This window comes from Dicentrarchus labrax, unplaced genomic scaffold, assembly GCF_905237075.1.
Source record: "Dicentrarchus labrax unplaced genomic scaffold, dlabrax2021, whole genome shotgun sequence".
Classification (NCBI taxonomy): domain Eukaryota; kingdom Metazoa; phylum Chordata; class Actinopteri; family Moronidae; genus Dicentrarchus; species Dicentrarchus labrax.
In genome coordinates this window covers 7026182-7040749 of record NW_026136717.1, presented here as the reverse complement: position 1 = coordinate 7040749, position 14568 = coordinate 7026182, and the positions used below count along the sequence as shown (strand labels likewise).

Genomic DNA, 14568 nt, shown 5'->3' with positions numbered 1-14568 from the left:
TGAATGTGACTGAGCTTTATTCAAATATTCCCTCGTTGTTGCTCAGACCAATGCAAAACAATACAAATACAATACTATTATATAATACAATACAAAGGAACACAAACCCAGCAAGGCACCTGATCTAGACATTACTCCTCCCACCCGGGAATAACATGGTAGTTGAAAAAAGGAAAAAAATCCCAGAGGGAGTGGTAACAGCAAAACAGGGAGGACTTTGGCTCCACAACCACAGTGCCAGCATTTGCGTTTGCTACCCTCAGAGGTCACATTTCACATTCAGCAACAAGGTAAGCCCAAGACAAAATAACAGATGGCTAGGTATCAGCATTTGGATTAAACAGATAAAATAATTTCAATGATGTTTCTGCTTTGTCTTGTGCCAGGCAGGTAACCTGGAATGTAACAGGGACTCCTATTTGAAGTCATTAGGGTTTGCAGTGAATTATGGGAATGTGGTACATTTAAACACTTGCACTGACGATTTACACTGGGTGGGAACGGGCATGCATGTTTTGTGTTTGGATTTTAGTGGTTGTATTCATGTTTCAAGCTAAGCTTACAGTGAGTTTCTGCCAGTGAACGAGAGGCTGAGTCATGTGACCATGCATCTGGACTTTGAATTGTTTAAAAAACACCTTTCCTCTGTGACTCAGAATGTAAATCATTCATTTCTTATTTACAATCAGTTAACACTGATCCTTTGTCTTTATTTTTGAGGTCATGGCCACCCCCAGCATTCTCCTGTCAGAGGTGCAGTTTCAGTGTTGTATCTGTCAGGATGTTTTCTATGAGCCCGTCTCCATCCCCTGTGGTCACAGCTTCTGCTTCACCTGCATCACATCACACTGGAAAAACAGCCTCGCCATCAACTGTCCCAAATGTCAGACAGTGTTTGAGGGCCGCCCAGAGCTTTGTGAAAACTCTTTCGCCAAGGAAATGTCAGAGCAGATCCGAACGAGGAGGCAGAACGGCGTCATGTCATTGGCAGGAAAATCAATATATTGTGATGTGTGTGTGGGAACGCAAACAAAGGCCCTGAAGTCCTGCCTTGTGTGTCTGACCTCATATTGTGAGAGCCACCTGGAGCCACACCTGAGAGTTTCCACCTTGAAGATTCACAAGCTGATTGAACCTGTGGCATCGCTGGAGAACCGGATATGTAAAAGGCACCAAAGGCTCCTGGAGCTGTTCTGCCGGAGCGACCAGAGGTGTGTGTGTGTGATGTGCACTGAGACCGATCACCGCAATCACGACACCGTCCCAGTGGAGCGAGAGAGTCAGGAGAAGAAGGTGAGGTCCTAAACTCCTCATCATCATTCCATCCAACACATTGGCAGCCTTTGGACACTGATTCCAGTTTTAATTCCTATTCTGATGTTCAGGCTCAGATGAAGAAGATGGAGGCTGATGTTCAGATGATGATCCAGGACAAACTGCAGAAAGTGGAGGAGATCAAACACTCTGTGGAGCTTAGCAAAGTGAGTTGACATAACATCACAGTTCGCTGTTGGGAAACTGGGATCTTGCAGCTTACAGTCTATGTATAAGAATGTAAGAAATAGACTGAACAAATGCAGCTAACACTTTTCACACAAGAATGGTACATAGCAAAAACAAACGATTGGTACTACTACAGTAATAGTCCCAAAACATCTACAAAAACATGTTTGTATATCATTATTCTGCTTGGAATCTATTTGTATTTACTTATACTAGTACTGATATGAGGATCACTTGTTGTAAGTATTGCTACTATTAGTAATGCTTCTACTAATAGATCCCTTCCAGACATGTCTTAAGACAAATGAAAATATTATTCTGATAATAATTTGTGTATTTAGAAGAAAAAAAGTTCAATTATGTAGTTAAAAAGTTTCAAAATTACATCTACTCTTTCTTTCTCATAAAAAAAAATCCTAAATCTATGTTTTGTTATCCGATGTCTTCAGGAAAACTCAAAGAGACACATAGTGGAAAGCAGGGAAGTCTTCTCCGCTCTGTTTCGTGCAGTGGAGAAAAGTCAAGCAGAGCTGGTGGAGATGATCGAGAGGAAGCAAGCAGCAGCAGAGCAGAGGGCAAAGAGGCTTCTCACAGAGCTAGAGCTGGAAATCACTGAGCTGGAGAGGAAGAGGCGTGAGATGGAGCAGCTTTCTCACACTGAGGACAACCTCCATCTTCTGCAGGTCAGGAGTTGTCTCACAGTAAGATATTTGAAGTTTGATAGTGATATAGGTGCCAATGATGCCAAAGAACATTCTTATGAAGTAGGAATTTACAAACTTGTGTGCTTTGCTAGTGGGCTTTGCTAGTTAGTAGTTGGAGTTGTCTTTTATCTTAATTCCCACCCCATCCTCTTGTCTTCTCTACTTTAAAGCCATTTCTCTAATTTGACTTCTCTGTGTCAGAGGTTCCCAGCTTTGAGTTCTCCTCCATCTGCCAAAGCCTGCTGTGACATTATCGTCCATTCAGACACGTGTCTGGGGACTGTAAGGATAGCGGTGGCCAACATTGAACAACAGCTTCAATCAGCTTTGAAGAAGTTTTCCATGAAAGGTGAACTTCTAAAAAGATTTGTTGTTCGCATTTTGTGACAAAACAACTACTTACATTATGTTATGTTTTTTTTCATTTACAGAGCATGAGAAGATGCAGAAGTACGCAGGTACAGTTGAACTTAGACAGTAAAAATGTCAATAACAGTCTCTCTTTTGTGTTTGCTTATAAATTACTAAATTGATTGCATGCAACTCGACATTACCGGCATTTGTAACACTGAGACAAACTGTGATTTCATAACTTTTCATCCAGTATTTGGGACAGTATCTTTCTGGATGCCTCAACTAATGCAACTAAACCACAAATAACTAAGAATAATTTAGTCTCAGCAGAAAGAGGATAATGGAGTATGTTTGTCTACCAGTTGACGTTCATCTGGACCCCAGGACAGCCAACCCTTGGCTGGTTCTATCAGAGGATGGGAGACAGGTCTTTGATGGAGATGTTGAACAGGACCTGGTGGATATAGCAGAGCGTTTCGACACGGCACCATGTGTCCTCGCCACCAAGGTAAACAAAGATGTGGATTGTATGTGTTTATCTCTGTAGAGATGGCATGTATTTCTGTTTTACTTGCAATGAACAGCCCCAGTGACTTGAGCCTCTGTTGTTATGCAGGGTTTCACCACAGGGAGGCTCTACTGGGAGGTAGAGGTGGGAGACAAAACAGCGTGGGATTTAGGTGTGGCTGGACAGTCAGTCAACAGGAAGGGTGTGGTGACACTGAGTCCAGAGGACGGTTATTGGACAATTTGTTTGAGGAAGGGCAGTGAGTACCGGGCATGTGCAAGAGAGGCGGAGCTGCTGTGTCTCTCTCAGAGGCCACAGGTGGTTGGGGTGTTTTTGGATTACGAGGATGGGACGGTGTCCTTCTATGATGCAGAGGCCAAGTCACATATCTATTCCTTTACACAGTTCCAGTTCACTGAGGCCATGTTTCCCTTTTTTAACCCAGATATGAGTGACAGCGGCAGCAACAAATCACCACTTATCATCCGCCCTGTCAATGGAGGCAATGGAGTCGGGGATTTAGATGACATTACAATATGATGTATTTCTAGGGTCTGTTTTTAATGTCATGGCATAAAAATGGCAATATGACTTCAAACTAAATTAACAAACAATATGGTTTATGCTGCCAACAATTAATCTGGAAATCTGGAATGTTTTAATGAAAAAAATGCATATTGTACAATAAATACTTCATTAGTCACCTCAAACACTGTCTTATGAAATCTTTTTTATATTAAAGGGATTCATTATTTGTTGATTTATTAACAGCAACAACTGCTTTCACACATGGATCACACATTTCCTGTCTCGGACTTGCCCCCCCTCCCTCAATAATTTTCAGTGTGTTGTATTTGTTGTACATGCCTACCTCTTCTCCTCCTCCTCCTCCTCCTTTTTCCTCTTCACTCATGCTCTCTTAAACAGTAACACCTTGAGCACAGATCTTAGACCTGCCTCACTCCAACAGTATCTATCCTCAGTAATTACAGGCTAACCACAAAACTGACTTCAGACCACATCTTAGATCTACAACCTGACGGCTGCTAATCAGATTAGTGCAGAGATGGGATTATCCTTAGGGCAGATGGGGCACTGAGGGAGACTTCAAGATTGAGTCTCGGGAGGAGGTATTATGCACACAATCTGCACACTCACAGGTTAGCAACTGAATTAAATGTATGCATGCAGACACACAGTCTTTGCATGTACTCATTTAACACTTGTGAATTCCTGAAAGAATTTCAATGAGGAGACATGTCTGTAAAGAGAGAGCTAAAAGGGTTTGCGAAAGAAGGAAGGAGGAAGGGATGAAGAGGGATTAAAACTGATATCATCCAAGCACAAGGCGGAGACACACATATGTAGAGAGCCAGCAGATTGCACTGAACACCAGACTAAAGCAAGAACACTAAACATTTCTGTACCAGACCTGGCCAGCAGACTAGGGTAAGTCAAATATTTTGTTAATATAGTTTTCAGTGTTGGTGTCTGCTACTGTAGGAGGATATACGAGAATGCAAACCACTGTCCTAACAGTATGATTCCTTCCCAGCAACGTAGATCTCAAGTCAGCAAATAGTGAATGAATAATTCTTTTTTTTTTACCCTTATCCCTAATCCAAACCCCTAACCCTAACATTTAATCCTTAAAAATGTACAACGCAGCTAAAATTAGTCTCCAGGCTTCAGTAGATTATACACAATGTGAGTATTGAAGTAATTCACCATAATGGTAAAAACAAGGAAGGGAAAGATATTTTAGACTCTACAATTACTAATGTAAATGTAGCAGGTCACGGTCACAGGATTGAATTATAATTTTTGATTCCTCCATCTTGCTGTAGTCCTAAGAACCTTTATAACCTTATATTAATTATAATATATCAACCTGTTTCCTATATAACCACAGCTGTGGATATCTACTGTGTATGACATATGTTTGCTGTTATGACATTTCAAAGTCTGGAGCTTTCTGATTGGCTGAGTCTGAGTGGAGAGGTGTGATGTCGCCAGTGGTGGATGAGACAGCCGGGGATCTCCCAGTCAGAGACGTGGGAATGAGGGGGGGACTGATGCCAACTGTCCCAGGTTTGTGTGCATACGCCATTATCTGTTTCTACTTGTTCTTTAACAGTTCCATTAATTAACATCAGACATTTAGGTATTAAAATGAACTCCCACAAGATCATTGAATCTTTGGATTGTTCTTTCTTCAGGCTCTTAGTAGAATACTCACTGTCTGCATCTTAAACATTAAATGCCTTGAACTCATTTGGTGGTATAGACAGATTTATAATGCAAGTCCTTTAGGTGAGAACCCATATTTTCATCTGTTGTGTGATCATGTTTAATATGCTAACCCCCTTCATGTATATTTCCTGTGGAAAATGGGAAGGTTTAACATCATGATTTGTTGAATTTCACTCATTTTGTACACAAAACAACTAGAACTGGTGTTATTTTAATATCAGCCAACATTGATAGTGTGACAATGTTGGTATAGAGCCACAGAGCCGGTGAAATAATGGGACATCAATCATGTAAATATTATCAACATAAATCCAGTGAGCTGCAGTAGCTTTAAGTTAAGGTGTTTAGTTGTAAGAGTGCAGGTTAGCAGTTTAGGCAATGAAATGACTCAAAGGCCTTTGTGAATTCTGCAATAGAAGTGCATTTGTTTACATTTGTTTGTTTACAGATTCTCTACGTGATGTGAAGCCATGGAAGAAGCATCGTGTCATGAAGACAAAAGGTCAAACCACTTTACAAAACTCATCTCAACATTCAAACTCAAATATTCAGACCTCAATTCAATCAAAAGCACACAAAAGTAAATTTTCTCTCTCTCTCTCTCTCTCTCTCTCTCTCTCTCTATGTATCCGTCTGTTCCTCTCTTTAGTAGATCCTCAGCGCCTGTTTCGGTTTTCCAGAGAGCACCTGGAGGACCTATGTCTGAGACTGCAAGAGGAAAACAGCGTGCTAAGACAACACACACGTACACAGGAGCAGAGGCTACGCAGGTAACACACGTTAACACAGAAACACTGACACATACCCTAATGACTGTGTAACACCAGACAAATTGGGATCATCACAATGGCATATCTGTGAATAGCTGGGACAGTCATCCCTGTTGTTGGCCCAGGATGAGACTTAAAAACATATATGATAAGATAATTGCCCTATTATGGCTGATTTAACCTCCTTCTCCTTACCTCAGGATGTCCACCAGACTGATGCGTCTTCGTCAGGCCCGTCCTGGGTCTAGTGGAGTGAAGGAGAAGGACATGGAGGACACCATACAGGAGCTGGAAGCCCGTGTTGCTATGCTGGAGAGACAGAAAGGGGCGCTACAGAACAAACTCAGCCTGGCCAAGCAACACATTATGGACATTGGGGGGCGCACCCCATACAAGTTCAGTAAAGGTGTGTGTATATAGCACCTGAATAGAGGCCAGGGTGATTACTGCTTCCTCTTCCATCTTGGACATTCCTCCCTCTCGTCTTCTTCTTCTTCTTGTCAGGTAAAAGTATGGAAATGGAGGGTGGAGTCAGAAGGGCAGCCCAGACTGCCCCGCCCCGCTACGGCCCCATGTTGGAAGACACCAGGGCAGACATGGATAGACTGTAAGTGTCCCATGTAACACTGAGGAGAACAGAACAGAACTAAAGAATATTTGGAAAGTATTTGTCAATATGATACGTTCCTTTTTCCTAAACAGACACTGTCTCCTCAGGTATGTGAGTAAATATCTGCCTACAGGCAGATAGAATAGCTCTGTGGAGTGCAGTTCTTTTCATATTAGCTAAAACCTTAGTACTTGTGTCCAGTCCACTCTGGTAATAATTAAGCTATAGGATTTGTGCAGGAAATGAAGAATATGCATATACATGAACATATACATATACTACCCTTCCTGATCAGATAGTGTGTACAATTATTATCAAGAAAATAAATCATGTTAGGAAACTGTATGTGTATTTGTTCTGTTTCTATGTCCGTTTTTTCTGCCTTTACCTCCATTCCTTATTCTGTTAAACAAATTTGTCCTGTTTCTATCCTCTGATCATATCATCGTTTAACCTCCGTTTTACTAAGTGACTCTTTATTTCCTCTCAATCCCACTCTTACTCCCAAACCCCCTTCATCACTCCACCCTCACCTCCCTCTACCCCTCTGCATCCCTCCCTCTCAACAGGTCAAGTGTGACAGAGCAGGTGAGGGTTGCAGAGCTGGAGCTGACCGCCCAGACGCTCCGAGACACGCTGAGAGACAAGGAGAAAGAGATCGAGGGAACTGTGAAAGAGATCAGGAAGCAACAGGCTGACAGACACAGGTTACCACTAATGTTACTAATACTTATATGATGGCCACTCCTGCAGTTGGTGACAAGAGGCATTGCGTTTTCTGTGTGTAGTATATTTTCTGTAAATACATTTTTATTTGAATACATTTCAGTGTACTTTGCTTCAGTACTGCTACTAAGTAGATTTTTAAACCTGCATTTACACAATAAGTAAAATATATTTGAAATAGCTAATTTCTGTACAAGGTGGTCATTATAGCACTCTTTCCATCACAACCATGTCAATAAAAATAATTAATGTTAATAATTATGTTTATCTTTCTGACAGAATAACTATAAGAGAGAATGTGGATCTGATCCGTCTACAAAAGCAGCTTTCAGAGAAGAGCACTGCCCTGAGAGTCACCCAGGAGAAGTTTAACAACCTGCAAGAGGTTACATGACCTTATGTGTCTATAAATCATTAATTTCTTCTTCTGTTATTTTATAACTTGACATCATCTTATTAATTCAGGTTCAGTTACACTTTTATCTGTTCACTTAAAAGTTAAATATTTCCCTTCTGTCTTCCTTCCCTCCTTTCAGGCATATGAGAATCAGCTGGAGGAGGTAAACACCCTGTTATGCAAAAAGTGTAATGAATACTTCAAACAAGTAGTCTGATATTTATTCAGACATTAATCAGTAATCATATTAATTTTGATTGTGTTATGTCACCTCCTAGAGTCAGAGGTCGCTGAGGGAAAGCCAGGGAGCTCTGCTGAGGAAAGTGGAGGAGCTGAGCGAGCAGCTGAAGCAGGAGAGACAGAGAGCTCTGGCACTGGAGGGGGAACTTACCGCCTCTACTCTGTCTCTCCAGACCCTGGACAAGGTATCGCATCTATATCTGCATTTATAAGTCCAGACTAAGAAGGGATCAAGTAAAGTTTTTTTAAAAGATTTCATTCTTCTTCTTCTTTCAGCTACAGGAGAGGATATCCGATCTGGAGGGTGAACGGGATCTAATAAAAGAAAACTATGACACTTTACTAGAGAAGTAAGAGTTAAAGTCTTCTAGACCATGCAAAACAATCTCTAGGATCTTATGGAGCACCTTCGCCAAGAGACTTGGCAGATGCAAGTTGCCAGAGCAACAAAACACAGCATTTTGTGTTTCACCTTGTATGTTTACATATTTTCTTTCCTAGTACTTTATCTGGGCAAAGCAACCCTGATGGCCGGGTGGACAAACACATAGAAGTGGACCTGAGGAGGGAGAAACCGGAAGAAAACATCAGCAGGACGGACATCCAGAGACTGGAGGAGAGGCTGCAAGCCGAGAGAGAAGAGAGAGGCCGGCTGGAGCTGGCGAAGGAGAAACTGAGACGAGAGAAGGAGACATTAGAGGAGCAGACAGAGCGAGAAAGAGGTGGGGGTCTCAGCATGTTGGCACTGCATCTGCTGCAGCTTGATGGATGATATAGAGTTAGTTGATGAAGATACATTTTTATCAAGGATTCCACTATACACCCGAAGCCTTTTCCTGTGACAGAATAATACAATATATCAGGTTATTCATTTATGTGTCCTGTGTTGTTTCATTAAGAGTTTTCTGGGATGATGAGAAACAAACGAGAGCATCTTGAGCGGGAGGTTCTCCAGTACAGAGAGCAGGTTTCTGCTCTGCAGGAGAGACTGGACTCTGTCACCAAGGTCAGAGAAGAAGAAATTTATGATATAATTCTGAACAGTTTCTCACATTTGTTTTCTCTCTCTCTCTCTCTCTCTCTCTCTCTCTCTCTCTCTCTCTCTTTTCTGTGTGTTATCCTGTTTTTAACACATATTCTGACCTTTTTTATAATCTCTTCCTTCTCTCTTCCAGGAGTTTGACATGAGTGTTGATGAGCTCAGTGACACTCTTTTGCAGATCAAGGTTTGCACACACAAAGACTAAATGAATTGCTTTTAAAAAACTAAATGAATTGCTTTTAGTTGCATGCTTTGCCTCCACCTACAGGCATTTAGGATACAGCAGGAGAGCAGGGGGGGGCTGCCTTTCCTCTGGACTGATGGGAAGGTGGAAGATTCCCCCCGTGAGCTGGCAAACATCCAGGCATCGCATGCTGAGACTGTACTGGAATTACAGAAAACCAGAAACCTGCTACTGCTGGAGCACCGCATCAGTAAAGACCTGCAGGTACACACAAATAGACACTCTACAACATGTCTTTCAGATGAATGATCGCGTCATTCTTTATTTTAACTGAGCTTCTTCAATCAACCTTTCCTTCCCAAGGAAGAGTTAAACACAGTCAAAGAGAAAATGGAGAGAGAGAGGGAGGAGAGCAGGAGGAGGATGGCAGAGAAAGACAAACTTTTATCAAAAAGATCTCTTCAGATCAACTCTTTACAAGGTATCAACAACAACACTCATTTCCATAGAGCCAACCAAACCTAATATAATTCCTAACCGATTACCTCTGTGCTGCCTATCGCTGATTGACTGACATGCAGAAAATGATGTGTAAACGTGGTTGGCATGAGCAGCAAAGATATAGAAAAAAACTCATCAACTCAACTCATTTTGTACTTTTGTTTGTACTCTACAGCTCAGTTGAAAGAGTTAGCATACAGCCCCAGGAACTACAAACGGACCATACCAATACAGTACACCTGGCCAGGTGGAGACCAGGAGGTGGTACAGCCTATTGAAGATGACATGCCTTATTCTCAGCTGAGGGCTGGGGAGTCACTGTTGGAGATCCACCTTAAGGTACAAAAACACTGTGCCTTAAGGTTGTACCTGATCTTTTTTTCATTCCAAATCATTTGCATATTTCCCATGAAGCTTAAAAATGTTTTCGTTTCTGCAGGCTGCCACCTTCACCCCAGCAGGGCTTCGTACTATGGGCAGCATCCGTCCAGGAATGGATGGACGTGAAGACATTGTGACCTTCTGCACCTACAGCCTCCTGGACTTTGAGGTGCACTCCACTCCTCTGATATCAGGCAGCCAACCCAGCTACAGCTTCACATCCCGCTACGCTCTAACAGCCCGAGATCTGGGCAGGCTGGGAGGTCAGGGGTCAAGAGTCAGAGTGGAGCTCCACCAAGCGTTAGGAGGGGTCAAGTTTGTTACACATGGAAATGGGCAGATGTCCCTGATGGGCGCCATGGAAAGGAGAGGGGAACGCATGGGTGGACATGTCAATATCACAGGTGAGTCATTTATAAATAAAAAGCAATATACTGGATTTTATGCTTTTTTTCATGCACACAGAATAAGTATTGTGCTGTAATGTTCTTACATTATTACATAATGCATTGTGTGTTCATCTGCAGTAATAAGACAAGAATCAGTGTCTAAAAATCTGCCTTTCTCTCTCCAAGGCTCTGAGGGTGAAGTTGTTGGTGTCGTGGATTTCTGGGTGCGCCTGTTCAATCCCGCAGAGCCCGTAGACACTGTGGTAGAGAGAGGAGCTGACAGGAGAACAGCCATACAGAGGAGTCCTGTGCACATTCCTCTTGGCTGGCAAGATACTGGTCATGAGGTAAAAGAGAGTGATTTACTGACAGTCTGTCAGCTTATAATACAATACATACATACAACATACTGTACGTAAAGAAAAAAGACTTGTTATTAATATGACTATCATTGAAGGTTCTGTTCACCCAAATATTTACATATTTTCTAACAGGAGTTGCATGACTACGGTGGGGGGATCCCAAATGAGTTGGTGGTTATGTTGGAACACTGTGTAGGCCTCAGTGCTCGCTGGCCTGGACTTCTTCCTGACGCCTACCTGACATACAGGTTCTATGACCTGCCACCTCACGTCTCTCAAACAGTCCAGTGCACCGCTGACCCGGTGTTCAATGACACCACGAAATACCCACTGGCAGTAACAGCTGATGTGTTGCATTACCTTAGGTATGACAGTCAACCTTTTTACATTACAAAGTCTCTGACCAAATATATGTGTATCCTTACAACATTAACCCCCTCTCTGACCCAGGTCCAGCAGTTTATGGGTGTATGTGTTTGATGACAGCGATGACCAGATCCCACCAGCCTATCTGGCCAAGACCCCCATCCCGCTGCGAGCCCTGGCTACAGGCAGAGAGATCAGAGGTGAGGGAGAGAGAAAAGTAAAACAGCAAACATTATTCATCTGCATCCCTTACAAGAAGAAACATTCTTTTAGATGGAGGTGAAAGCCAACAGGTTATTTTTATTTTCACAAACTCAAAGGTTGTACAAAATTAGTACCCAATCAGCAGTTGTTCTCTCTCTGCCCTGTCAGGTGACTATGTTCTGAGAGATCCAGCTGGTGGACCTCGGGGCATGGTCAGAGTCATGATGAAATGGAAGTACCCCTTCCAGCCATCAGTGGACGCCGTGGTGGGTAGACAGGACAGAGCAATGGAAAGCACTGAGAGGGAGGAGAGGAGGAGAGAGGAGGCTGAAGTGTCACAGAGACCCATAGCCAAGCCCAGAGTAAAGGTGATATTAACAAGAGTGTATCCAGCATCATGTTAGTTAGCATCATGTTACAGGACTAAAATGTTGGATGTGTTCAAAGACACTTCCTGTTTCCTATCTTAATACCTAATCTTTGCATCTTTACCACAGACTCAGCTACTTGAGCCAAGAGAAACCAAAGCAGTGCAGAAAGGGATGAAAGCTTGGGTAAGGTTTTAAGCGCCCACAAAAGTAGCTGATGTCTGCATTTTAATGATGAACCAAGTATAAACTCTTTTGTTTACTAGTATATTTGTCTGTTTACAGCCTCAGCCTCCACCTGTCAAACAGAAAAGCTCACAGAACATGCGACCAGAGCAACCCACCTCTGTGGCCACTCGCCAGTCTGTAGACAGGAAGAGATCCACCAAGAGGTCACCTGAGCTTTACCAGCGCACACCCAAACTGACCCCTGAGCCGAGACTGACGCCCTCTCGTTTGTCAACAAGGAAGTACGTTGCACATTTGTTTTTCTTTTTGAAAAGCTTGATAAAGTTCTAAACATTTAGGATGCATGTGTTATTCCACCTGTCCATGGTTGTAATTTTCACTTCTACTTAAAATATTTTTAAGATAAAATAATGAAAATATATTTGAAAAAACATGTCATCTTATTTAAGATTATCAGAGAGAACGTCTTCCAGACAATCAGCCGCCACGCTGTCGAGGAAAAGCTCTGCCAGCGATGCTAAGACTCAGGTAGGAGCTCACACAAACAAGACTTAATTAGAATTATAACCAATTGAGGACTGGCTGGTGAACGGGCTCATATGTCATTTCTTCTTCTTAGGACCTTCCCTCCATGGATCAGGTGTCTATGGATGAAGAGGAGGAGGAGGAGGAAGAGGAGAGGAGTGAGAGTGGTAACTATTCATGTGCACACAATAGGCCTAAACACCTGCTTTGAATTACTTACTTTCAGTAACTTGAAGCCTCACTCTGCCATTGTTTAAATATACAAAAAATTATTGTAAGATAACCTATTTGACCTCTAAACCTTTCCTCTAATTTTCAGTTCAACCAGTTGAATTTAAAATGAAATAAATCATGTTCATGTTATTTTGTACATCATACAGCTGCAGCACCAGACAGTGAAGCCCCAGAGTCTTCAGAGTCAAGTTCCTCACAGAGCGACATTATCGTCATTCCACCCAAACGAAAAATGAGGAAGGTATGAACTGTGAGAAAAAAACATCTGAATGAAAGAGAAAAAAGGGAAAGATTTTAGCATCAGTGTTTCATCTGCTTCAGTAAAGGTTTATGAACCGGACTGAATTTCACTGTGTTTCAGGGAGACAAGCTGAGAGTGGAGATTCTGTCCCTGACGTTTGAACCGTCCTCACACGTAGCGCTAGACAAGTCAGTGCAGCGTGTTTATGTGGAATATCGGCTGCTGGGCGTCCCGATGGAGACCACAGAAACACCCATGTCCCTCCGCAAACCCAAAAAGGGGGAGGAGATTCACTACAACTTCACCCGAGGTGAGAGTGAGTGAGATTTGTGTATGTTTGTTTTCATCCCAAAACTCCTTTACAAACCCCAAATCTCTGTGTTTGTCTCTCTCAGTGATTTATGTGGATGGTTCTCAGTCAGCTCCACTCAGGCAGTATCTTTACACCATGTTGGAGGGCAGTGACCCCAACCAGGGCAGGTAGTGTCATCAGTGTTGTCTTTTTACACAGTAAATGTTTGTGTCACTTTATGGATGTGTCTTGTCCCAAACCACAAAATTTAAGTGAGGCATGTCTGTGTGTCATGGCTGAAGGTTAAAGTTCACAGTAGTCAGCGAGCCAATGGACGATGACGAGGAGTGTGTGGACGTCGGACATGCTTTTCTGGACCTACAGGAACTGCTTCTCTCTGGAAATGATGTCATTGACCAACAAATTGACAGTAGGTGTTTTTTTAGAAACAGATTTAGGTTCAGATTTTGTACAATGTTATGTATATTTGTAATTGTCCTCCTTCAGTTTCAGGCAGAGGAGGATGCTTTTATACCCTTTCTGGGATAAAGTGTGAACAGTTTTCTTACAGTCTGTCTGATCCCGTGTCTCTGTTTCCTCCAGTTGTTAGTGTGGATGAAGACAAGGAAGTGATTGGAAATCTGAAAGTGTCTCTGGAAGCAGCGAAAGCTCTGACTGGGATATACCAAGAGTTTCACCAGAAAAGCGAGACCAAGGAAGAAGACGAGACAGATGAAGAAGAAGACAAGGAGGAGGAGGAGGAGGAGAAAGAGGAGGAAGAGGGCGAGGAAAAGGAGAAGGAAGAAGAGGAGCAAGAGGAAGAGGAGAAAAAAGATCAGATGCCAGTGGTAGATTATGGTGATGAAGACAGTGACTTTTACTGAGTGCAATTAGATGATCAGATGGTTGGTTTTCTGTGTGAACCTGTTCTAATGTTGTTTGTAACCTCTTCTTCAACATTTCCAAAAGCAATGAAATAAAGATTTTTTTTTTTAAAAGACATTTGAGGCTGTGCTTTGAAGTTTGTTTATGGATTTTAATTAAAACAATTTTTTTAAAGTTTATCCAGTCCATCTTTATTATGTTTCTGATTGACAGACACATTAGGTGTTACTTATTTCTCCACCAAACACACACAAAGAGCTATCTCTGTTACATTTTGTATTCTTCAAAAAGTCATACAATTAAAATCATAATTATATCCTAAAATTGAGCAGTATCGGTA

At 42.2% G+C, this 14568-nt stretch overlaps 2 protein-coding genes across 4 annotated transcripts; both read left to right on the top strand.

Moving 5' to 3' along the window:
• Window positions 1-215: 215 nt before the first annotated feature.
• LOC127379617 (E3 ubiquitin-protein ligase TRIM39-like) lies at window positions 216-3779 on the top strand. Its single transcript, XM_051429427.1, has 8 exons — window positions 216-290; window positions 721-1293; window positions 1386-1481; window positions 1953-2186; window positions 2409-2556; window positions 2639-2665; window positions 2924-3069; window positions 3178-3779. The coding sequence occupies exons 2-8, from the start codon at window positions 724-726 to the stop codon at window positions 3607-3609; spliced, it is 1653 nt and encodes a 550-aa protein (XP_051285387.1). The 5' UTR covers window positions 216-290; window positions 721-723; the 3' UTR covers window positions 3610-3779.
• Window positions 3780-3850: 71 nt separating this feature from the next.
• On the top strand, window positions 3851-14345 carry rpgrip1 (RPGR interacting protein 1). Of its 3 annotated transcripts, none has more exons than XM_051429425.1 (32): window positions 3851-4518; window positions 5034-5160; window positions 5771-5824; window positions 5975-6092; window positions 6293-6498; window positions 6597-6699; window positions 6795-6809; window positions 7272-7409; window positions 7708-7813; window positions 7965-7988; window positions 8104-8250; window positions 8342-8415; window positions 8567-8787; window positions 8965-9071; window positions 9241-9291; window positions 9376-9555; window positions 9655-9772; window positions 9968-10131; window positions 10232-10577; window positions 10749-10909; window positions 11057-11289; window positions 11375-11490; window positions 11663-11862; window positions 11992-12048; window positions 12148-12332; window positions 12501-12579; window positions 12671-12743; window positions 12957-13051; window positions 13172-13361; window positions 13447-13531; window positions 13646-13773; window positions 13947-14345. In XM_051429425.1, exons 2-32 carry the CDS (start codon window positions 5076-5078, stop codon window positions 14225-14227), a joined length of 4140 nt encoding a protein of 1379 aa, XP_051285385.1. In that variant the 5' UTR covers window positions 3851-4518; window positions 5034-5075; the 3' UTR covers window positions 14228-14345. The 3 variants fall into 3 exon arrangements, with proteins under 3 accessions (XP_051285385.1, XP_051285384.1, XP_051285386.1); XM_051429424.1 differs by having other exon boundaries at window positions 5972-6092; XM_051429426.1 differs by lacking the exon at window positions 6795-6809 and having other exon boundaries at window positions 5972-6092.
• The last annotated feature ends 223 nt before the right edge of the window (window positions 14346-14568 follow it).